The sequence below is a fragment of the Ranitomeya imitator genome, chromosome 6, assembly GCF_032444005.1.
Source record: "Ranitomeya imitator isolate aRanImi1 chromosome 6, aRanImi1.pri, whole genome shotgun sequence".
NCBI lineage: Eukaryota > Metazoa > Chordata > Amphibia > Anura > Dendrobatidae > Ranitomeya > Ranitomeya imitator.
The window spans coordinates 78,846,528-78,873,291 of NC_091287.1; the positions used below are offsets into that span (position 1 = coordinate 78,846,528).

Genomic DNA, 26,764 nt, shown 5'->3' on the forward strand with positions numbered 1-26,764 from the left:
TCCAAAAGAAATTTAATTCACAAAATAAAGACCAGAGGAGACAAAGAATCATGAATAGTGTCCTGTGCAAAAAAACTCCCTAATGTTTGTCATGATATGAAATACATATCACTTAGTTTTCGTACTTGGCCTCTGTGGGGATAGTAACTCGAGACCTCAGGACGTTGCACATTTTAAGGCCTTTTTTGTTTCATGGCAAATAGACAAAAAGATCTGGCATATATTAAATCCCTGTGGTGTAAAAATGGAATCCTTCTGTGTTAGGAAGTAAATAATGGTGTGATGCCATTGTCAATCCACAAAAATATTGCATACAAAAGTAAAAAAAAAAAAAAAAAGACCTTCAAAGTGCTAATTATAATAGACTAGCATCCCAGTGCGCCCCAGAAGAAGCACGACTGAAGAAAAGACTTTGTCAATTCCTTTGTAATGTAAATACCGTACATACGGTATATATATATTTTTTTAAAAGAATTTAATTGGCTAATGGCCTTCAGATAATTGCCTCGCCCCTACCTTCTGCCTCTTCCCCACTATCCCGTAGAATGTAAGTCCGCAAGGACAGGGTCCTCTCCCCTCTGTACCAGTCTGTCACTGTAAACTCGTTTATGTAAATGATATCTTTAACTCTGTATGTAACCCCTTTCTCATGTACAGCACTATGGAATTAATGGTGCTATATAAAATTAATAATAATGAAAAAAAAAAATATATATATATATATAATAAATATATATATATATATATATATATATATATATATATCATTGCTCTTCCATTTTTTTTCTGCATGTGCATGCTCAGTGGACACCTCATCGCATCAACAAGATCAGGGGTATCTAAAAGCAGGCAGCATACTCCCATTGAAGTATGTATGTATGCATGCATATATATATATATATATATATATATATATATATATATTATATATATATATATATATATATATATATACATATATATATATATATATACATATACACACACACACATACATACTTCAATGGGAGTATGCTGCCTGCTTTTAGATACCCCTGATCTTGTTGATGCAATGAGGTGTCCACTGAGCGTGCACATGCAGAAAAAAATGGAAGAGCAATGGTGTTAAAAGATTGTGTAAGTTCTTGAAGAGATTTCTTCTCTCTGCTCTGATTAGCATGTTCTCACACCAATTAGAGCAGTATAACAGTCATGGACAGTGTAGCGCAGCGGAGCAGCAGGGAAAACTCACTCTTCAAATAAAACTATGACCTAAATGATGCGCTTTCAATATCTCCCATGCAATAGGACTGAACATGATGCTGAAGATAAGCCCCGATGTATCCTGAAAGATAAGAAAAAGAGGTTAGATTATACTCACCCAGGGGCGGTCCCAGTTCTGTTCTGGTCCGATGGGCGTCGCGGTCTGCTACGGGGCCTCCCATCTTCTTACGATGACGTCCTCTTCTTGTCTTCAAGCTGCGGCTCCGGCGCAGGTGTACTTTGTCTGCCCTGTTGAGGGCAGAGCAAAGTACTGCAGTGCGCAGGCGCTGGGAAAGGTCAGAGACCCAGCGCCTGCGCACTGCAGTACTTTGCTCTGCCCTCAACAGGGCAAAGTATGCCGGAGCCGAAGCCTGAAGAGGACGTCATCGTAAGAAGATGGGAGGCCCCGGACCGGACCATGACGCCCATCGGACCAGAACAGAACCCGGGACCGACCCTGGGCGAGTATAATATAACCTCTTTTTCTCATCTTTCAGGATACATCAAGGGCTTATCTACAGCATTACAGAATGCTGTAGATAAGCCCCTGATACCGGTGGGCTTAGCTCACCTTCGATTTTGGGGGTGACAGGTTCCCTTTAATTATATTTAGAAGATATTTTGTGTGGGTTATAAATTCTAAGTCAATGTCTACCCTACAACATGCCTAGCCACTTAGATTAGGATACTAAGCCAAATCGAATCTTCTCCAAAAGGAAAAGATCACCATCTGCAGACAGCTGGTTCAAGGTTCTTGTCCTTTGACAGTGGAGAGTAGAGTACTGGCTGGCTGTATGAGAGACCATTGATGAAAGTCTAGAAGGTAAAGTTTTTTTCTTGTGGAAAGTACCAAGCTTCCATGAGTAGACGTATGGGCCAGAAAGAGGGCCAAGTTTAATGCTACTAAACAACCCACTAATTTCCTCCAAAAATACCACATACATCGAATATTGACAAATTTCAGAACTAAGGTTAGTCACTCTTCAGACTGGCTCTGGCTCGATTTGCTGGTGAGGCTAAAACCCCCAATCACCAAAATAGTCTCTAAACTTTATGCGAATCTCCTCAATAACTCAACTCAATTCAAACCTTTATATCTCTCTTCTTGGGAAACGGAGTTAGGAGTGACATTGTCCCCCCGGGAGGCCCAACAGATACTCGCCAATTCTCACGGGTTCTCCAGATGCATCCTATTACAAGAAAACTCATTTAAAATCCTTTCTAGGTGGTATCGAACCCCAGAAAGATTGTTTCATTGGGGATTAACGGATTCCCCGATGTGTTGGAGATGCTCTCGATCCGTGGGTTCCTTAGCTCATATATTCTGGTTTTGTCCGGACTTGAAAAAATTCTGGACGGACATAAACAAATCTCTACACAGCATGGAGCTAATGGATCGAGACCTAACGCCCCAAGATGTCTTACTCTCCCATCCATCTTTCTCCTTTACACCAAAGAAGCACGATTTACTACCTATTCTATTAGCAGCTGCAAAACATTTGATATCAATACACTGGAAGAAAACAACCCCTCCATCGTTTAATGAGTGGAGCCTGAAAGTCCAAGACTTATACCGCTTAGAGGAACTGTCCAGTTGGGAAACGCGATCCCATGAGAAATTTTGTGCCACTTGGCGCCCTTGGATTTCCTTTTCATCTCCCACTTCTAGGTCTTGTTGAATAGGATGCGATGACCGATCCGCCTCCGCGTCTGCACCAACATTTTAACACACTCCAACCACTTTTTCTGCCGTCCACTCCTCCTCTCTCTCATTTAATAACAACTTCATTTAAGATGTTAGTCACCTTTGTTGCACCCCCTAGCCTTACAATTTTCTTTTACAGCTCATTGTGATATCTAAGGCTGATTTTCATGGACCTGAAATTTGTTCTTTGTTTTGCATACTCAAATGTTATTATCTAACGAGTGTATATCGATTATAAAATCTCTCTTGATTATCTTACGACTTGTTGTAATGCAACAAAACATATGTACTTATGACATGAGAGTTTGTTTATTTCAATTTGTTCTTTCTTATGTTTATTGAAATTATAAATAAAGAATTTCAAAAAAAAAAAGAAAGAGGGCCAAGTAACATACATATTTCCAGGGAGTCCTGTTTGCCTGGCAATATTATCCACTCACCACATGTCCCAGCAAAGACAAAATGAAAGATGTATAGAATAGAAAACTCAAAAGGAAAAGAATAATAAAAATAATCTTTATTTTTATATAGTGCTAACATATTCCGTAGCACTTTACAGTTTTGCAAACCTATTCATCGCTGTCCCCGATGGGGCTCACAATCTAAATTCCTTATCAGTATGCCTTTGGAAATATGATTCTCATGATATTAGGTTTAAAATTGCACAATATATATCTAGATTTCTAAGGAAACATCTACTGTCCATACACTTAAAAATAACAATAACCATAAACCAACAGTAGAAATGTTAGTGTACCAGTTCCACAAGTCTTCACATCATATATGCATTCAGTTTCTGAAGAACTTACCATTTTTAACCTCTGTAATTATGTTCTGTAGTGTTGGATAGTAACTGCTTTCTTTTTCTTTCAAGATGGCAGCCATTTTCTGAACAATAGGTGCTTGGAGCTAGAAATGGTGAAAAAAAAATCATTTTGAAAAGGGTAATTTCCAAAGTGTTCAGTATCACTTAAAATGTGTCGCTGTAAAAGTGTCGGGAAGATGTTGCTGTGGCACATGTGAAGGTCTACAAATAGAAATATCCCTTTCAAAAGAGAAGGAAATGTAACAAGAAATTAACTTGTGAGGGACTCTACAAGAATAACGCACTCTCCATGCAAGGACTTCTCAAAATAATCTGTACTAAGTGTTATATAGATAAAAAAGATAGATTTGGGATATCCTTTATCCTAATCTCTCCTTCAAACTACATATCCAAGCCCTTTCCATTTCCTGCTGACTTCAACTCAAAAATATTTCCCGGATCCGTACATTCCTCAACCAAGAATCTGCAAAAACCCTTGTCCATGCCATCATCATCTACCACCTTGAATTGTAACCTCCTGCTCTGTGGCCTCCCCTCTAACACTCTCGCACCCCTCCAATCTATTCTAAACTCTGCTGACCGACTAATCCACCTGTCCCCCCGCTATTTCCCGGCCTCCCCCCTCTGTCAATCCCTTCACTGGCTACCCATTACCCAAAGTCTCCAGTTCAAAACCCTAACCATGGCATACAAAGCCATCCACAACCTGTGTCCTCCATACATCCGTGACCTCGTTTCCCGGTACTTACCTGCACGCAACCTCTGATCCTCACAAGATTTCCTTCTCTACTCCCCTCTTATCTCCTCTTCCCACAATCGCATACAAGATTTCTCCCGCATATCCCCTCTACTCTGGAACGCTCTACCTCAACAAATCAGACTCTCGCCTACCTCGGAAACCTTCAAAAAAGAACCTGAAGACCTACCTCTTCCGACAAGTCTACAACCTGCAGTAACCACCTACAGACCAAACCACTGCACAACCAACTCTGCCCTCACCTACTGTATCCTCACCCATCCCTTGTAGACTGAGCCCTCGCGGGCAGGGTCCTCTCTCCTTATGTACCAGTCATGACTTGTATTGCTTACGATTACTGTACTTGTTTTTTATTATGTATACCCCTCCTCACATGTAAAGCACCATGGAATAAATGACGCTATAATAATAAATAATAATCTTTCCAACTGTGTCCTTCCCCATCGAAAAGCTGTTATACCAATAAACAAAACAATGGTGGAGAATATGAATTCACATTTATGCCATAGAATGATACATGCTATTTCGCTGCTACTCTGCAAGTGAAAATGAACATAAAATATAACATGAGGTACATGCCTGCACATAAATTCCAGCAAGATTCTCCCGTCTTGCTTTCCAGAAATGAAGCTCTGATGATGGTCCTGGATTGAGACCTTTCAAAAGTGGCTGTGCGGAATTTGTTTCAATGACATCTCGAACCTGATACGACCACTTTATCAGCATTGACTCAAATGCGTGGAGCGCGCCTCTGTCTACGTTTTCTCTGAAAGAAATGCACATAACATATATTGAGAGAGAGGATACAAGGCAGAAAAAGATTGTTTAATGGTGTATATCAAGAGTCACATTTTCATTGAGACTTTTTCTCATGTTTGTATAAATTTTCCCTTGGTACTGGAATTTACTCCTGAATTGAAGCCATTAGGAGAAATCAAGGCTGTGTGCACACATGTCGGATCATGGGGGATTTTTTTGCCACCATGGCAGCAAAACTGCCTTGTTTTGCCACGATATGTGAATACTGATACACAAAAATTGCGGTTCTACCACAATCTTTGAAAAAGAAAAGCACTCTGTACTTTCAACTTGTGAACGCAATAAGTCAAGTGTGCCAGAATTCTGTGTCAATTTGGGCCACTGTCTTACTGTTTACCACAAGTCTATGTGGTGTTTTATGCACTTTGTCCAATTTGCTCAACAAAGACTTGTGACTGAATGGGGTTTGGCTGGCTGGAGAAGGGGTATGACCTTACATGCAACACTGTGCACCACTATTGCCATAAAAAAAGTCAACCAATATGTGGTGAATACTTGTTTTACATATTCCAAATATGCAAAAGAAATTATGCAAATTTTTGCTGTATACAAATTAGCCAGAATTAGTAAATTTGTCCCGATAAGCAAGATTAACATTGACTGTGAGCCTGAGTGAAGAAAGGGACTGATGTGATAATACTGTATGTTGGTGCTATAAAAACCATAATACTTAGAGATATAGTTTAACAAGCGGCTACAGTGGTCAGGTTGGTAAAGTGAATATACTTTTTTTTTTTTTTTAATATAGCATTCCGGATTTAAAAAAAAAAAAAAAAAAAAAAAGTATATTCACCTTACCAACCTGACCACTGTAGCCACTTGTTAAACTATATCTCTAAGTATTATGGGAGGTAGAAAATCCCTTTTAAATGATTGCAGCTCATCCGATCTCAGGACACCCACCAATTCTGAGAATGAATGAGCAGAAACTCTACCCAAGCTCTCTGTCCCCTTTACAGTTTTATCTCTGCAAAGGGACTGTTTTCACTATTTAACTTCCATGCAGCTTTAGTCTAGTAAATGAAGTCGACAGGACTTCCTGTAAAGAGGGCACACTGCTTAGGGTGGGTAAGGGTCCTAACAATTATTAAGTTGTTATTCCTGTTCCATTTGCTTCTACAATGAGAGGTGAGCAGGGAAGGTGAAGGCCATCTAGTCATACCTGCTGGGGCAAGTGTGCAATCTGCAGGTATTACACATCTTCTGGCAATTATATGACATCCAGGGCCGGCGTTAGGGGAAGGAAGACCAGGCAGCTGCTTAGGGCCCCCGCTTCTCCAGGGGCCCCCAGCTGAGCCAGTGGCACGCCGCTAATAGTGGCACACCACATGGCCACTGAGGGGCCTGGCACCGTCCCCCCATCGCAAATTCAACTTATCGGCATCATGCCGATAGAGTTGAAAGCAGTGATGGAGAGCTTCAAATGTTCCCTCTCCCATCACTCCCCCTCTGCTAGTGACTCAACAGGCTCGCGCTGACGTCACTTCATCGTGCACCACGCTGTACCAGAGAGATGAGACCGGAGCACCAGAGCCCGGAGCAGGGGTAAGTATTGTGCGAGTGTGTGTATGCATAATTGTGTGTGTGAAAGTGCGGGGGCTGCATTATACTGTGTGTGTGTGTGTGTGTGCGCACTATACTATGTGTTGGGGGAGCTGCACTGTAATTTGTTTTGGAGAAACTGCACTGTACTGTATGTTGGGGGAGCTTCACTATACTGTGTGTAAGGGGGGCTGCACTATACTGTGTGTAGCTGCAGTATAATCTGAGGGGGCTGCAGTATACTATGAGGGGGGCTGCAGTATATACTCTATGGAGGGCGGCTGCAGTACACCCTGAGGGGGCTGCATTATTCTCTGAAGGGACTGAATTATATAGTGTGGGGCTACAGCATTTTCTGAGGGGGCTGCATTATAATCTATCAAGGACCATGGGGAGTGCATTGTAATATATGGGAGCTGAATTATACTGTATCGAGGACTATCTGTTCCCATCATTCTTCCTCAGCCGGTGTAAAGAAACTCTGAAACAGGCGTCTAAAAACTTCAATATTGTCAATCACGCTTGTTTAACGGCCTGAACTTTGCACCTGTAACTACAGCCGAAATGTTTTGTGTGATAGTGCAATATGTGAGCATTTGGGGCCCCGCTTTAAACTTTTGCCCAGGCCCCACTTTCTCTAAAACCAGCCCTGATGACATGGCCTCTCAATGTGGAAGTACAAATGGTCTAAGCCTTTAAATGACAGCATATCTTAACGACATACCATACTTTGACACCTTTAGGAGCATTTTGGCAAAGTTTTTACTTAAAACAATGCTAGTGTTTTGTTTTTTTATTGTTCAATAAAGTGATAAAACAATCAGAAAATGACAGTACAATAGATTCCACAAACTCCAGAAAAAACGCTGAGAAAACAACAGAAAAAAAAATTGACACCAAAGATGCTTTGGATTTAAAAAAATGCAGTTTCCTGAAGTGTCTTATGCTTGAAAAACAGGCAAGTTTAACCAGAAGGTTAAAAGAAATCAAGCGCACAAACGCAAAGACCTGTTGGGGTTCATTGCTCTCACATACTCTCTGTAAAGGAAATTTATCCTATGGATGATGTATTTCACCCTTGGCAATGTAACCCTACCTTTTTGGAGTGATATGTGCATTAGTAAATTTTGTATTGCTATGAATATCGCTGAGGCAGAGATGCCACGTAGAAACATACTCTAAGATTCATACAATCAGAGTCATGCTGATAGACACCATGAAGCTTGATCTCTTGCTTTACTGTGAATATCCTACGTCTCGCTTATTTTCTAATAGAAAATAGACTTTAGTAAGTTATTAATAGTTTGACTGCAGTTTCTTACTTTTTTATTGTACCAAACTGGTTAGATTCACTAATTGCTAATTTGGTAGGAAGCGGTAAGATGGTTCTTCCAGACAGAAGTCCTTTCACTATCAGGATTTTATTCTTCAGAGACTCCACATGAAGCTCCAGATCTTGTGAACTGATGCTAGGCAAAGACTTGGAATTCTTCTTATTAGAGAGCACGGGCATCAAAACCTGAGGAATAGAAGTCATAATTAGAGAAAAGGCAGTTTCTTCAGAAAAAGTGCATACAATTCTTAAAGAAAGACAATCATGTTTTTTTGTAGTCTACAGTTATTCTGTGCAGCATAATTAGTGCAGAGAAGACTTAGTGGTGAAGTACCAGGTGCCAGCGCTACCTTTCAGGCTTTCATCTAAAGTGCTCATTAAAATACCAAATAGATTCCACTGAATATATGATGCACACGATGGCTCTTGTGTGATCCTCATAGTGGGATGTGACCGAAGGTAAAGGAAAAATGGAAAAATGTTAGCACGCAACAGGCAGATCAGGTGAACCACAAAACAAACTGGGAAATCTGAAAATAATGTACTGCCTTACATATCCATAATATGTATATAAAACCATTATATTCCGCCGCATATTGCACAGCTATCTAGTCTTTGCTCCTACTTTCCAATACTTGACCATAGTCTGCAGTGCTATTCTTGCCATTCAGACATTAAAAGTGCTGTCTTATGGATCATGTACACAACCAAAAAAAAAATTTTTTTATAATAATTATATATATATATATATATATATATATATATATATATATATATATATATATATATATATATATATATATATATATATATATATATATATATATATACATACACACACACATACATATACACACATACATATACACACATGCATATACACACATACATATACACACACACACAGTACAGACCAAACACACAGTACAGACCAAAAGGTTGGACACACCTCATTTAAAGATTTTTCTGTATTTTCATGACTGTGAAAATTAATTCACACTGAAGGCATCAAAACTATGAATTAACATATGTGGAATTATATACTTAACAAAAAAGTGTGAAACGACTGAAAATATGTCTTATATTCTAGGTTCTTCAAAGTAGCCACCTTTTGCTTTGATGACTGCTTTGCACACTCTTGGCATTCTCTTGATGAGCGTCAAGAGGTAGTCACCGGGAATGGTCTTCCAACAATCTTGAAGGAGTTCCCAGAGATGCTTAGCACTTGTTGGCCCTTTTGCCTTCACTCTGCGGTCCAGTTCACCCCAAACCATCTCGATTGGGTTCAGGTCTGGTGACTGTGGAGGCCAGGTCATCTGGCGTAGCACTACATCACTCTCCTTCTTGGTCAAATAGCCCTTACACAGCCTGGAGGTGTGTTTGGGGTCATTGTCCTGTTGAAAAATAAATGGTCCAACTAACCGCAAACCGGATGAAATAGCATGCCACTGCAAGATGCTGTGGTAGCCATGCTAGTTCTGTATGCCTTTAATTTTGAATAAATCCCCAACAGCGTCACCAGCAAAGCACCCCCACACCATCACACCTCCTCCTCCATGCTTCACGGTGGGAACCAGGCATGTAGAGTCCATCCGTTCACCTTTTCTGCGTCACACAAAGATACGGTGGTTGGAACCAAAGATCTCAAATTTGGACTCCTCAGACCAAAGCACAGATTTCCACTGGTCTAATGTCCATTCCTTGTGTTCTTTAGCCCAAACAAGTCTCTTCTGCTTGTTGCCTGTCCTTAGCAGTGGTTTCCTAGCAGCTATTTTACCATGAAGGCCTGCTGCACAAAGTCTCCTCTTAAGGGCTCTTTTCCATTTGCGAGAAACACGTCCGTGTCTCGCATGTGAAAACCAAGCTCTGGCGCCGTCACTTGGGAGCGGAGCGTGCGGCCGCATAGCAATACATGGAGCTGCACGCTCCGCTCCCATGCATTTCAGCTACATAGCAGCGATTTGATGATCGCTGCTATGTAGAAGAGACGATCCAGTGGTGCCAGCTTCTAGCCTCCCATGGAGGCTATTGAAGCATGGCACAAGTTAAAAAAAATGTTTTTAAAAATATGAAAAAAATAAAAAGTTTAAATCACCCCCCATTTGCCCCATCCTAAATAAAACAATTAAAAAATATATATATACAGTGGGGCAAAAAAGTATTTAGTCAGTCAGCAATAGTGCAAGTTCCACCACTTAAAAAGATGAGAGGCGTCTGTAATTTACATCATAGGTAGACCTCAACTATGGGAGACAAACTGAGAAAAAAAAATCCAGAAAATCACATTGTCTGTTTTTTTATCATTTTTTTTGCATATTATGGTGGAAAATAAGTATTTGGTCAGAAACAAACAATCAAGATTTCTGGCTCTCACAGACTTGTAACTTCTTCTTTAAGAGTCTCCTCTTTCCTCCACTCATTACCTGTAGTAATGGCACCTGTTTAAACTTGTTATCGGTATAAAAAGACACCTGTGCACACCCTCAAACAGTCTGACTCCAAACTCCACTATGGTGAAGACCAAAGAGCTGTCAAAGGACACCAGAAACAAAATTGTAGCCCTGCACCAGGCTGGGAAGACTGAATCTGCAATAGCCAACCAGCTTGGAGTGAAGAAATCAACAGTGGGAGCAATAATTAAAAAATGGAAGACATACAAGACCACTGATAATCTCCCTCGATCTGGGGCTCCACGCAAAATCCCACCCCGTGGGGTCAGAATGATCACAAGAACGGTGAGCAAAAATCCCAGAACCACGCGGGGGGACCTAGTGAATGAACTGCAGAGAGCTGGGACCAATGTAACAAGGTCTACCATAAGTAACACACTACACCACCATGGACTCAGATCCTGCAGTGCCAGACGTGTCCCACTGCTTAAGCCAGTACATGTCCGGGCCCGTCTGAAGTTTGCTAGAGAGCATTTGGATGATCCAGAGGAGTTTTGGGAGAATGTCCTATGGTCTGATGAAACCAAACTGGAACTGTTTGGTAGAAACACAACTTGTCGTGTTTGGAGGAAAAAGAATACTGAGTTGCATCCATCAAACACCATACCTACTGTAAAGCATGGTGGTGGAAACATCATGCTTTGGGGCTGTTTCTCTGCAAAGGGGCCAGGACGACTGATCCGGGTACATGAAAGAATGAATGGGGCCATGTATCGTGAGCTTTGAGTGCAAGCCTTCTTCCATCAGCAAGGGCATTGAAGATGAAACGTGGCTGGGTCTTTCAACATGACAATGATCCAAAGCACACCGCCAGGGCAACGAAGGAGTGGCTTCGTAAGAAGCATTTCAAGGTCCTGGAGTGGCCTAGCCAGTCTCCAGATCTCAACCCTATAGAAAACCTTTGGAGGGAGTTGAAAGTCCGTGCTGCCAAGCGAAAAGCCAAAAACATCACTGCTCTAGAGGAGATCTGCATGGAGGAATGGGCCAACATACCAACAACAGTGTGTGGCAACCTTGTGAAGACTTACAGAAAACGTTTGACCTCTGTCATTGCCAACAAAGGATATATTACAAAGTATTGAGATGAAATTTTGTTTCTGACCAAATACTTATTTTCCACCATAATATGCAAATAAAATGTTAAAAAAACAGACAATGTGATTTTCTGGATTTTTTTTTCTCAGTTTGTCTCCCATAGTTGAGGTCTACCTATGATGTAAATTACAGACGCCTCTCATCTTTTTAAGTGGTGGAACTTGCACTATTGCTGACTGACTAAATACTTTTTTGCCCCACTGTATATATCAAACCTACACATATTTGGTATTGCCGAGTTCAGAATCACCCGATCTATCAAAAAAAAAAAAAAAAAAGCATTAACCTGATCGCTAAACAGCAAATCCAAAAAAAAAGTCAAAATGCCAGAATTAAGTTTTTTTGGTCGTTGTGACATTGCATTAAAATGCAATAACGGGCGATCAAAGGAACTTATCTGCACTAAAATGGTATAATAAAAATCGTCAACTCGGTACGCAAAAAATAAGCCCTCATCCAACCCCAGATCACAAAAAAATGGAGATGCTACGTGTAACGGAATATTGTGCAATTTTTTTTTGTTTGTCTAAAGCGAAGTTTGGAATTTTTTTTTCACCACTTAGATAAAAAATAACCTAAACATGTTAGGTGTCTATGAACTCATAATGACCTGGAGAATCATAATGACAGGTCAGGTTTAGCATTTAGAAAACCTAGCAAAAAAGCCAAACAAATAAGTGTGGGTTTGCACTTTTTTTTGCAATTTCACCGCACTTGGAATTTTTCCCCCCATTTTCTAGTACACAACATGGTAAAACCAATGGTGTCGTTCAAAACTAAAACTAGTTCCGCAAAAAATAACCCCTCACATGGCCATGTTGATCGAAAAATAAAAAAAAGTTATCGCTCTGGGAAGGAGGGGAGCAAAAAACGAAAACGCAAAACCAAAAAAAGCTCCGGGGGTTAAGGGGTTAATGGTAGGTTAATTTTAACATTGAGAGATAGAATATCAAAAATAAAATACAGAAAATCACATTGTATAAATTATATAAATTGATACAATTTACAGTGGGGCAAAAAAGTATTTAGTCAGTCAGCAATAGTGCAAGTTCCACCACTTAAAAAGATGAGAGGCGTCTGTAATTTACATCATAGGTAGACCTCAACTATGGGAGACAAACTGAGAAAAAAAAATCCAGAAAATCACATTGTCTGTTTTTTTAACATTTTATTTGCATATTATGGTGGAAAATAAGTATTTGGTCAGAAACAAACAATCAAGATTTCTGGCTCTCACAGACCTGTAACTTCTTCTTTAAGAGTCTCCTCTTTCCTCCACTCATTACCTGTAGTAATGGCACCTGTTTAAACTTGTTATCAGTATAAAAAGACACCTGTGCACACCCTCAAACAGTCTGACTCCAAACTCCACTATAGTGAAGACCAAAGAGCTGTCAAAGGACACCAGAAACAAAATTGTAGCCCTGCACCAGGCTGGGAAGACTGAATCTGCAATAGCCAACCAGCTTGGAGTGAAGAAATCAACAGTGGGAGCAATAATTAGAAAATGGAAGACATACAAGACCACTGATAATCTCCCTCGATCTGGGGCTCCACGCAAAAGACCCCTTCCCGTGGGGTCAGAATGATCACAAGAACGGTGAGCAAAAATCCCAGAACCACGCGGGGGGACCTAGTGAATGAACTGCAGAGAGCTGGGACCAATGTAACAAGGCCTACCATAAGTAACACACTACGCCACCATGGACTCAGATCCTGCAGTGCCAGACGTGTCCCACTGCTTAAGCCAGTACATGTCCGGGCCCGTCTGAAGTTTGCTAGAGAGCATTTGGATGATCCAGAGGACTTTTGGGAGAATGTCTGATGAAACCAAACTGGAACTGTTTGGTAGAAACACAACTTGTCGTGTGATATGTGATTTTCTGGATTTTTTTTTCTCAGTTTGTCTCCCATAGTTGAGGTCTACCTATGATGTAAATTACAGACGCCTCTCATCTTTTTAAGTGGTGGAACTTGCACTATTGCTGACTGACTAAATACTTTTTTGCCCCACTGTATATTTGATTCCTCTGGCAAACAAAACTTCATAAAACCCTTGCTGGCAAGCACAGCAGTCAGACTTTTTTTTGTAGTTGATGATTAGGTTTGCGCACATGTCAGGAGGAATTTTGGTCCACTCCTCTTTGCAGATCATCTCTAAATGATTAACATTTTAAGGCTGTTGCTTGGCAACTCGGAGCTTCACCTCCCTCCATAAGTTTTCTATGGGATTAAGGACTGGAGACTGGCTAGACCAGGGGTGTCAAACTGCATTCCTCGAGGGCTGCAAACCGGTCATGTTTTCAGGATTTCCTTGTACTGCACAGGTGATAATTTAATCACCTACACAAATAATGAGTTGGTGATTAAATTATCACCTGTGCAGTACAAGGAAATCCTGAAAACATGACCTGTTTGCAGCCCTCGAGGAATGCAGTTAGACACCCCTGGGCTAGACCACTCCATGACCTTAATGTGCTTCTTTTTGAGCCACTCCTTTGTTGCCTTGGCTGTATATTTTGGATCATTGTCTTACTAGAAGACCCAGCCATGACCCATTTTTAATGTCCTCGCTGAGGGAAGGAAGTTGTCACTTAGGATTTTACAGCACATAGCTCCATCCATTCTCTCATTGATGCGGTGAAGTAGTCCTGTGCACTTAGCAGAGAAACACTCCCAAAACAATGTTTCTACCTCCATGCTTGACAGTGGGGATGGAGTTCTTTGGGTCATAGGCAGCATTTCTCTTCCTACAAACACGGCGAGTTGAGTTAATGCCAAAGACCTCAATTTTTGTATCATCTGACCACAGCACCTTCTCCCAGTCACTCATAGAATCATCCAGATGTTCATTCGCAAACTTCAGACGGGTCTGCACATGTGCCTTTTTGGTGACTGTGGTCCCAGCTGCCTTGAGATCATTAACAAGTTCCCCTGTGTAGTTTAGGCTGATCTCTCACGTTCCTCATGATCAAGGATACCCCACAAGGTGTGATTTTGGATGATGCACCAGATCGATGTCGATTGACAGTCATTTTGTATTTCTTCCTATTGCACCAACAGTTGTCTCCTTCTCACCCAGCATCTTACGTATGGTTTTGTAGCCCATTCCAGCTTTGTGCAGGTCTATGATCTTGTCCCTGACATCCTTATAAAGCTCTTTGGTCTTGCCCATGTTCTAGAGGTTAGAGTTTGACTGATTATAAAAGACTCCTTTCCACAGAGTCAATTGAGGCTATGTGCACACGTTGCGGATTAGGCTTAGGAATTTCTGGTGCGGATTCTGCCTCTCCTGGCAGAAAACGCACCTGCAGATTTGTTGCGTTATTAGTGCGGTTCCGCACCGTTTTTGCTGCGGTTTTCTTGCGGATTTGCTGCGTTTTTTACCGCTGCGGTTTTCTATAATGGAATCGATACAAAAACGCTACAGATTCACAAAAAAGAAGTGACATGCTACTTCTTTTAAACCGCGTTTCCGCAGCGGATTTTCCGCAAAGTGTGCACAGCATTTTTTTTCTTAATGATTTACATTGTACTGTAAATCAATTGCGGATCTGCAGCGTTTCTGCACTGCAAAAAACGCTGCGGATCCGCAACGTGTGCACATAGCCTAAAGGTGACTATGTAAGACAGCTGTCTTTAATGCAGGTAACGAGTTGATTAGGAATGTCTAACTGGTCTGTAGGAGCCAGAACTCTTAATGGTTGGTAGGGGATCAAATACTTATTTCTCACTGAAAATGAAAATACATTTATACAACGTGATTTTCTGGTTTGATATTCTATCTCCCAATGTTAAAATTAACCTACCCTTAAAATTATAGACTGTTCATGTTTTTGTCAGTGGGCAAACTTACAAAATTAGCAAGGGATCAAATACTTATTTCCCCACTGTATACATAGTAACAATTATTAACCCCTTCATGACCCACCTGGCCATTTTTTTGCAATTCTGACCAGTGTCCCTTTAGGAGGTAATAACTCAGGAACGCTTCAGTGGATCCTAGCGGTTCTGAGATTGTTTTTTCTGTGACATATTGGGCTTCATATTAGTGGTAAATTTAGGTCGATAATTTTTGCGTTTGTGAAAAAAAATACGGAAATTTGGCGAAAATTTAGAGAATTTCACAATTTTCAAATTTTGAATTTTTATTCTGTTAAACGAGAGAGTTATGTGACACAAAATAGTTAATAAATAACATTTCCCACATGTCTACTTTACATCAGCACAATTTTGGAAACATTTTTTTTGCTAGAAAGTTATAAGGGTTAAAATTTGACCAGCGATTTCTCATTTTTACAACAAACTTTACAAAACCATTTTTTTGTAGGGAACACCTCACATTTGAAGTCAGTTTGAGGGGTCTATATGGCTGAAAATACCCAAAAGTGACACCATTCTAAAAACTGCACCCCACAAGATGCCCAAAACCACATTCAAGAAGTTTATTAACCCTTCAGGTGCTTCACAGCAGCAGAAGCAACATGGAAGGAAAAAATGAACATTTAACTTTTTAGTCACAAAAATGATCTTTTAGCAACAATTTTTTTTTTATTTTACCAAGGGTAAAAGGAGAAACTGGACCACGAAAGTTGTTGTCCAATTTGTCCTGAGTACGTCGATTCCCCATATGTGGGAGGAACCACGGTTTGGGCGCACGACAAGGCTCAGAAGGGAAGGAGCGTCATTTGACTTTTTGAATGAAAAGTTGGCTCCAATCTTTAGCGGACACCATGTTGCGTTTGGAGAGCCCCTGTGTGCCTAAAGATTGGAGCTCCCCCACATGTGACCCCATTTTGGACCCACTAAGGAACTTATCTAGAGCACTTTTAACCCCCAGGTGCTTCACAAATTGATCCGTAAAAATGAAAAAGTACCTACTTTTTTGTTAAAAAAAAAAAAAAAAGTTCTTTTAGCCTCAATTTTTTTCATTTTCACATGGACAACAAGATAAAATGGATCCTAAAATTTGTTGGGCAATGTCTCCTGAGTACACAGACACCCCATATGTGGGGGTAAACCACTGTTAGGGCGCACAGCAGGGCTCGGAAGGGAAGGAGTACCATTTGACTTTTTGAATGGAAAATTAGCTCCAATCGTTAGCGGACACCATGTCGCGTTTGGAGAGCCCCTGTGTGCCTAAACATTGGAGCTCCCCCACAAGTGACCCCATTTTGGAAACTAGACCCCCCCAAGGAACTTCTCTAGATGTGTGGTGACCACTTTAAACCCCCAAGTGCTTCACAGAAGTTTAGAACGCAGAGCCGTGAAAATAAAAAAATCATTCTTTCCTCAAAAATGATTTTTTAGCCCACAATTTTTTATTTTCACAAGGGTAACAGGAGAAATTGGACCGCAAAAGTTGTTGTCCAGTTTGTCCGGAGTATGCTGGTACCCCATATGTGGGGGTAAACCACTGTCTGGGCACGGGTCGGGATGCGGAAGGGAGGGAGCGCAAGATTGGCTGGAATCAATAGTGGCACCATGTCGCGTTTGGAGACCCCCTGATTTGCCTAAACAGATGAAACCCCTCAATTCTAACTCCAACACCAACTCCAACACATCCCTAACCCTAATCCCAACCAAACCCTAACCACAAGCCTAACCCTAACCCCAACACACCCCTAACCCTAATTCCAACCCTAACCCTAAGGCTATGTGCCCATGTTGTGGATTTGTGTGCAGATTTTTCCGCACCGTTTTTGAAAAATCCGCAGGTAAAACGCACTGTGTTTTACTGGGGATTTCACCAGCGGATTCCTGTACAGGAACAGGTGTAAAACGCTGAGCGGTATTTTCCGCACCATGGGCACAGCAGATTTGGTTTTACATAGGTTTACATGGTACTGTAAACGTGATGGAAAACTGCTACGAATCCGCAGCGGCCAATCCGCTCCATGTGCACATAGCCGAATTCTAACCGTAAGCCTAACTGCAACCCTAACCCTAATTGCAACCCTAACCCTAGTTCTAACCCTAGTTCTAACCCTAGTTCTAACCCTAACCCTAGTTCTAACCCTAACCCTAGTTCTAACCCTAACCCTAGTTCTAACCCTAACCCTAGTTCTAACCCTAACCCTAGTTCTAACCCTAACCCTAGTTCTAACCCTAGTGGAAAAATAAAAATAAATATATTTTTTCTTTATTTTATTATGTTCCCTACCTATGTGGGTGATAAAGGGGCGGGGGTTTATTTACTATTGTTTTTTTATTTTGATCACTGTGATATGATCTATCACAATGATCAAAATGAATGAATGAATCTGCTGGCCGGCAGATTCGGTGGGTGCACTGCGCATGCGCCCGCCATTTTGGAAGATGGACGGACACAGGGAGGGACACCGGAGGTCGGTAAGTATGGGGGGGTAGGATCAGAGCACGGGGGAGCAGACAGGAGCAGAGCACAGGGCAGGACAGAGGACTGGGGAGGAGATCGGTGGCGGGGGCAGATCTTGGGCTCAAGCCATGGCCGATGATATGGCAGCATCGGCCATGGCTGGATTGTAATATTTCATCAATTTTCATTGATGAAAGGTTACGATTGCTCTGATTGACAGTGAAACATCACTTTCAACAGCCAATCAGAGCGATCGTAGCCATGGGAGGGGCTAAGCCACTCCCCCGGGTTCAAGTACCACTCCCCCTGTCCCTGCAAGTCGGGTGAAATTTCAGTTAACCCTTTCACCCGATCTGCAGGAACGCGATCCTGCCATGACGCCACAGGTCGGATTGGCACTGACTTTCATGACGCCTACGTGGCGTCACAGGTCGGGAAGGGGTTAAGGTTGAAGGAAGACTGTAAGTCCATCTAGTTCAACCCATAGCCTAACCTAACATGCCCTAACATGTTGATCCAGAGGCAGAAATAAGTTTTGAACAGTTTACCCATTTTCTATGTCAATATATTTCTAAATGTGCTATTAACATGAAACGCTCTCCAGATGTCGATAACAACACATCAAACCAAAGATGTCCATAAGTTAAGTTATGTGTAGTAATGAAAAATGACACAGTGAAAAAAAAGTATTGAACACATGAAGAAAGAGGAGTGTAAAAAGTCATGAAGTCATGTCAATCCTGACACTTAGTAAAAAAAATAAAATCAGCTGGTTTAACTGATGGCCTATAAAAAGTGTCTCATTACCAAAGTGCCACACAATAAACATCTCATGATGGATTAAACCAGTAAGCTGACTTAAGACCTTCACAACCTTATTGTTGCGACACATAGAAATTCTTCTGGAATCTAAAACTGCTGAAGGTTCCAGTGAGCAGTGTTGGGGCCATAATTCAGAAGTGAAGAGAACATTATTTCACCATAAGCCAGCCACAACCAGGTGCTCCCTGCAATATTTCAGACAGAAGAGTGAAAAGAATTATCAGAAAAGTTGTTCAAGAGCCAAGGACCACCTGTGGAGGTATAATCAAGTATAAAATTGTTTCAAAGAAAACAATTTGTAATGCACTCAACCCGCATGGCCTGTATGCAAGCACACCATGCAAGACTCAATTGCTGATCAAAAAGCATAATCAAGACCATTTAAAGATTGCTCATGAACATTTAGAAAAGCCTATGAAATACTGGGAAAATATAGTCTAGTTAGTTGAGACTAAAATTGAACTGCTTGGATGCCATAATGCACAGTGTGTTTGGAGGCCAAAAGAGACTGCATGTCACCCCAAAAACACCATACCAACAGTGAAGTTTGGAGGTGGGAACATAATGGCGTAGGGCTGTTTTTCAGCCTACGATACTGGCAAACTTCATATTATTGAAGGGAGGATGAATGTACAAATGTACTGAAACATTCTTGATTTAAAAAAAAAAAAAAATCTACTGCCATCTACCAGAATGATGAAGATGAAACGAAGGTGGACATTTCAGCAAGACAATGATCCCAAAACACACAGCCAATGGAACTCTCAATTTGTTTCAGAGAAAGAAAATACAGCTGCTAAAATGGCCCGGCCAATCGCCGGACCTGAATCCCATAGAACATTTATGGAAGAAACTAAATCTCAGAGTTCATAGAAGAAGTCAAATGAACCGTCAGGATGTGAAGAGTGTTTATGTGGAAGAATGGGCCAAAATGACACTGAGCAATGCATGCGACAAGTTTCTCCATACAGAGATTCTCTTTAAGCTGTCATTACCAACAAAGGCTTTCGTATGAAGTATTAATTACATTTCAGTAAGCATGTTCAATACTTTTTCCCTGAGTCATTTCTAATTATTACACATAACTTAATTACTGGATATCAATGTTTTAATTTATTTCCCTGTGTGAATTGGATGTGTTGGTACTGACATCTGGTGAGAACTTCATGTCAATAGCACCTTTAGAAATATATTTATTAATAATTGACAATGATAGATGGGAGTCGGTCCTAGAATATGTGCCCAAGATATCAATGAGTGAACCAGGCAGGCTATCACAGTTATTCGTAATCCACAGGGCCTATAGAACCCCTGACAGGTTGTTCAAGGCTGGGCTTAGGCAGAACTCGGACTGCCCTCGGTGCTCACAATCCCAGGCGGGGATATTGCATATGATGTGGCAGTGCCCTAGACTGTCCTCCTTCTGGATAGTTGTTTTAAATCGTATTGAACTGGTGTATGGATGTTCTGTCCCTAGGGTTCCACTGACTTGCATATTGGGATATGTGGAGGAAATTGTTACGGACAACATGTTTAAAATAGCTATTGCACGATTGTTATTCATTGCTAGGAAATTGATCGCCAAATTTTGGATTAGAGAGGAACCTCCAACAAGAAGAGACTTTCTTAAGCAAGCGGAGCATATACTTACTTTGGAGAAAAGTATCTACACCAAAAGGAATAAGCTGGACATCTTCCACAAGCTGTGGCAACCGTGGATGGACTTGAATTAGGATGATAAATGAGAATATAGGGAACCTAGTATTCAATGGAAATATAACGGATGTTTATTCAAATGGTTGTATGATGATGGGAAGTGGGGTGGCTCTGGCTGAGGTCTCGGGTTGGGCAGGGTGGGGGGGCTCTGGGTCGGGGGGGAAAAAGTTATCTGTAAATGTTTAATGAAACATTGCCATGAGAAATATTCTGATTGTTTATTCTTTGCGGATAATAAAAATCTATCTAATAAAAAAAAAAGAAATATATTTATTGAGAAAATTGATGACGTCTTCAATACTTACTTCACCCTCTGTTAGGCTGCCGTCACACTAGCAGTATTTGGTCAGTATTTTACATCAGTATTTGTAAGCCAAAACCAGGAGTGGGTGATAAATGCAGAAGTGGTGCATATGTTTCTATTATACTTTTCCTCTATTTGTTCCACTCCTGGTTTTGTCTTACAAATACTGATGTAAAATACTGACCAAATACTGATAGTGTGACGGCAGCCTTAGTATAAAGGGGGAATTCACATTCATAGAGCTGAACTGCTTTACCCCCTAGAGATTGCCCTGTGCGGTCACAGCATTCAGCCCTGCTGTAAAGCACATCCTGTAGCTGTAACTGTATTACAAATCTGTTGTGTTTGTATGATATCATCTGTTTTCAGATCCTGGTTATACAACTAGCCTTTTACACCATTTATCAGGTGTACAATAAATGTGTTGGGTTGTTTTAATCTCATCTCTTGTGAGAGTATATACGGAGCATGGACAGGGGCTTCCCGACCCTTGGCAGAAGTGGAAAGGAGACCGTTGTGCATGCCAGAGGGTCCCTGTAAGATTAAGGAGGAGGCTCCGTCGCTGCAAGGTAAATCACAGGGCCCTATGAATGGGGTGCGGTGATTCCAGATGTGTTCAATGAACCTATCCGGAATCACAGCGCTTACAGAAGGGGGCGGCGCTTTGGGAAGAGCGGGTTTTCCGCTCCGTCCAAAGCGCTGTGATTACAGACCGTGGACATATACTCTTAGACTGCGGAGTTAGGCTACTGCGAACCTTACAGGCAGAGATATAAATTAGTCAAATAGTAACAACTTACATAGGATACCATGCTACATGTGTAGCTTCCCATCTTTAGTTAATAAAGCTAAGCGCCTATTATTTCCCTGCATTATCAGATAAATACCTACATCAGATTTATGTGTTCCTCACTTATTACTCCCCGATGCATTTCCCCGTCTATTGCTAATCCTGCTGGTTCATCAGCGGATTCGGTAAATCCAGATAGTACAGTTTAGATGACAGCGCGGTCCTATACCTGTACTACCAAGTAGCTCCTCATTATTATGGCAGTGTGCAATCTCCCTTTTCAAGCTTCCTTCTGTTGAATACAGTGGGGGAAAAAAAAGGTATTTAGTCAGCCATCAATTGTGCAAGTTCTCCCACCTAAAAAGATGAGAGAGGCCTGTAATTGACATAATAGGCAGACAACAACTATGAGAGTCAAAATGAGAAAACAAATCCAGAAAAAAAAAAAAAATCACTGTCTGATTTGGCAAGATTAATTTTGCAAATTATAGTGGAAAATAAGTATTTGGTCGCATAAAAACAATGCAAGATTTCTAGCTTTCACAGAACTGTAACTTCTTTACAAGGCTCCTCTGTCCTCCACTCATAACCTGTAGTAATGGCGCCTGTTTGACCTCAGTATAAAAGACACCTGTCCACGACCTCAAAACAATCACACTCCAAACTCCACTATGGTGAAGACCAAAGAGCTGTCGAAGGACACCAGAGACAAAATTGTAGCCCTGCACCAGGCTGGGAAACCTGAATCTGCAATAGGCAAGCAGCTCGGTGTGATGAAATCAACTGTGGGAGCAATAATTAGAAAATGCAAGACATACAAGACCACTGATAATCTCCCTCTATCTGGGGCTCCATGCAAGATCTCACCCAGAACCACACGGGGGGGGGGGGGGGGGGGGGACCTAGTGAATGACCTGCATAGAGCTGGTACCACTGTAACAAAGGCTACCATCAGTAACACAATACACCACCAGGGACACAGTTCCTGCAGCGCCAGATGTGTCCCCCTGCTTAAGCAAGTACATGTCCAGGCCCATCTGAAGATTGCTAGAGAGGATTTGGATTATCCAGAAGAGTATAGGGAGAATATCATATGGTCTGATGAAACCAAAGTAGAACTGTTTGGTAGAAACAAAACTCGTCGTGTTTGGAGGAGACAAAATGCTGAGTTGCATCCAAAGAACACCATACCTACTGTGAAGCATGGAGGTGGCAACATCATGCTTTCGGGCCATTTCTCTGCAAAGAGATCAGGATGACTGATCCATGTACATGAAAGAATGAATGGGGCCATGTATGGTGAGATTTTGAGTGCAAACCTCCATCAGCAAAGGCATTGCAGGTGAAATCTGGATGGGTCTTTCAGCATGATAATGATCCCAAGCACACCGCCAGGGCAACGAAGGAGTGGCTTCGTAAGAAGCATATGAAGGTCCTGGAGTGGCCTCTAGATCTCAACTCCATAGAAAACCTTTGGAGGGAGTTGAAAGTCCGTGTTTCCCAGCGACAGGCCCAAAACATCACTGCTCTACATGGAGGAATGGGCTAACATACCACCAATAGTGTGTGCCAACCTTGTGAACGCTTACAGAAAACGTTTGACCTCTGTCATTTCCAAAAAAGGATATATAACAAAATATTGAGATGAACTTTTGTTAATGACCAAATATTTATTTTCCACCATAATTTGAAAAATAAATCTTGCCAAATCAGACAAGGTGATTTTCTGGATTTGCTTTCTCATTTTGACTCTCAAAGAGAGTCTTGCACAATTGGTGGCTGAATAATCAGAGGACTAATCGCACATCAGAGGACAGAGAAATAGGGTCCCCTATTGAGGTTAGGGTTGTGATTAGGATTATGGATAGGGTTGGGGTTAGGGTTGGAGTTAGAATTGGGGGTTTCCACTGTTTAGGTACATCAGGGTGTCTCCAAAAGCGACATGGCGCCACCATTGATTCCAGCCAATTTTGCAAAAAAAAAAAAAATCAAATAGTGCTCCCTCCCTTCTGAGCTCTGCCGTGCGCCCAAACAGTGGTTTTCCCCCACGTATGGGGCATCAGCGTACTCCGGACAAATTGGACAACTTTTGGGGTCCTATTTCTCCTGTTACCATTGGGAAAATAAAAAACTTGGGGGCTAAGAAAAAAATCATTTTTGTGAAAAAAAAATGTTTTTTTATTTTCACGGCTCTGTGTTATAAACTTCTGTGATGCATTTGGGCGTTCATAGTGCTCACCACACATCTGGATAAGCTCCTTGGGGGGTCTAGTGTCCAAAATAATGTCACTTGTGGGGGGTTTCTACCGTTTAGGCACTACCGTTTAGGCACATCAGGGGCTATGCAAACGCAACATGACGCCCGCAGACCATTCTACCAAAAAGTCTGCATTCCAAAGTGGCGCTCCTTCCCTTCTGAGCTCTGCCATGCACCCAAACAGTGCCCCCCCCTCCGCATATGGTGTATCAGAGTACTCAGGACAAATTGCACAACAACTTTGGTGGTCCAATTTCTCCTGCTACCCATGTGAAAGTAAAAATTTGGGGGTGAAATATCATTTTTGTAGAAAAAAATATGATTTTTAATATTTTTATTTTCACGGCTGTGCGTGATAAACTTCTGTGAAGCACTTGGGGGTTCATAGTGCTCACCACACATCTAAATAAGCTCCTTGGGGGGAGGCTAGTTTCCAAAATGGTGTCACTTGTGGGGGGTTTCTACTGTTTATGCACATCAGAGGCTCTGCAAATGCAACAAGACGCCCACAGACCTTTCCATCAAAGTCTGCTTTTTAAAACATCACTACTTCCCTTCCGAGCCCCGATGTGTGCCCAAACAGTGGTCCCCCCACATATGGGGTATCGGCGTACTCAGGACAAATTGCACAACAACTCTGGGGGTCTAATATCTCCTGCTACCCTTGTGAAAATAAAAATTTGGGGGAGAAAATATCATTTTTGTGGAAAAAAAAAATAAAATTTTTTTATTTTTATGGCTGTACGTTATAAACGTCAGTGAAGCACTTGGGAGTTCAAAGTGCTCCTCACACATCTAGATAAGTTCCTTAAGGGATCTAGTTTCCAAAATGGTGTCACTTGTGGGGGGGTTTCCACTGTTTAGGCACATCAGGGGCTCTCCAAACGCGACAATGAATCAGATCTCAATTACAGCCAATTCTGCATTGAAAAAGTCAAACGGCGCTCCTTCCCTTCCAGCTCTGCCGTGCGCACAAACAGTGGTTTACCCCCACATATGGGGTATCGGCGTATTCAGGAGACATTGCACAACAAATTTTTTGGTTCATTTTTTGTTTTTACACTTGCGAAAATAAAAAAAATTGGTTCTTAAGTAAAATGTTAAAAAAAAAAAAAAAAAAAAAAGTTAAATGTTACTTTTTTCCTTCCACATTCCTTCAGTTCTTGTGAACCACCTAAAGGGTTAATAAACTTTTTGAATGTGGTTTTGAGCATCTTGAGGGGTGCAGTATTTAGAATGGTGTCGCTTTTGGGTATTTTCTGTCATGTACACCCCTCAAAGTGACTTTAAATGTGAGATGGTCGCTAAAAAAAAAAAAATGGTTTTGTACATTTTGTTGTAAAAATGAGAAATCGCTGGTCAACTTTCAAACCGGAGAACTTCCTAACAAAAAAAAAAAAAATGCACATGTAGAAAGCTACACCTCCACCATTTGCCATCAGCAGTAACCCTGGATGGACAATACAGACGGTGCAGCACTCCCTGAACGATGACTAAAGTTGAGGAACTCTAATCATTCTTCTGCGGCTGGAGAAGTTATTACAAAAGACCGAGATGAAAAAAAAAATTAAAAGAAAAAAAAAAAAAACACCAATTGTTCTTTTATCTTGAATATATATGTGTATGCATGAAACAAATCAGGTGAGCAAATATTTGTCCTGCGCTCTGCAGTTATTGTGAAATGAACGTGGAGAGATATATTGCTGGAGAGGACGGCATTATCCTGGCAGCCCAGGAAACCCAGACTAAACTGTTACACATGCCATTCACTTGTTAGGATTGCCACACACTTGTTTATTGGGTCTTCTTAGCAACAGATGAAAGCCAAAGCCACCCTCTCCTTCACTACCCAGACTTTAGTCATGCAGTACATAGAAGCAGAAGGCGTCCAATCTATGCTAATCACTTAATGAATGGTCACAACTCAGCGTTTCTAATTAAGTGTAATTAAGCATAACTTTGGACTTAAACATAGCATAACTTACAGTTCACCGTTGGCAATAGCACTCATTTCATCTTCAGAAGATCTACTTATACAGCTTCCCGTAGTTATTATTTGATCTCCATTGACACTGCTAACTCAAAGTCACAGCTTTGTTGACCCTACTGAGGGTGACTCTTCGGGTACATTGATCATAGCCAGTAAGCAGGTTAGGGGTAAAACAGGATCTTCAGAATGGTAGAGGGTTTAGAGGAGAAAAGGAAGCTACAAAGCCACAAAAAATAACTTGCTTCACAATTGTGCCTTGGCTGGGTAAATCCACGATTTTGGATAACTCATGAAAAAGTTAATAGTCCAGCTGTAAACTGTCTCTACAAGATCTCTAAGAAAACTGAATTCCTGTTGAGTACGGTATATGTGCACACAATTATGGCATCTTAGGGTACGTGCACACGTTGCGGATTTGGCTGCGGATCCGTAGCAGTTTTCCATGAGTTGTACAGTACCATGTAAACCTATGGAAAACCAAATCCGCTGTGCCCATGCTGCGTAAAATACCGAGCGGAAACGCTGCAGTTTGTTTTCTGCAGCTTGTCAATTGTTTGTGCGGATTCTGCAGCGTTTTACACCTGCTCCTCAATAGGAATCTGCAGGTGTAAAACCGCAGGTGAAATCCGCACAAAAAAAAGAAAACGCAGGAAATGCGCGGTAAAACACAGTGCGCTTTTTACCTGTGGATTTTTAAAAAAACTGAGCGGAGAAATCCGCAACTTGGGCACATAGCCTAAGTCTTTTTCAAGACAAACTCTTCACTTGGGTCTTGTTAA

The 26,764-nt window shown here is 41.3% G+C and overlaps 1 protein-coding gene across 1 annotated transcript in view; it reads right to left on the bottom strand.

Annotated features, from left to right (window-relative positions):
• DNAH11 (dynein axonemal heavy chain 11) overlaps nt 1–26,764 on the bottom strand; it is a 380,134-nt gene that overhangs the window by 326,343 nt on the left and 27,027 nt on the right. The window contains exons 4-6 of the mRNA XM_069729806.1: nt 8,214–8,410; nt 5,110–5,296; nt 3,757–3,856 (exon numbers count right to left, since the gene is read on the bottom strand). Of these exons, the coding sequence (XP_069585907.1) occupies nt 3,757–3,856; nt 5,110–5,296; nt 8,214–8,410 (484 nt within the window). The remainder of the gene's footprint in view (nt 1–3,756; nt 3,857–5,109; nt 5,297–8,213; nt 8,411–26,764) is intronic.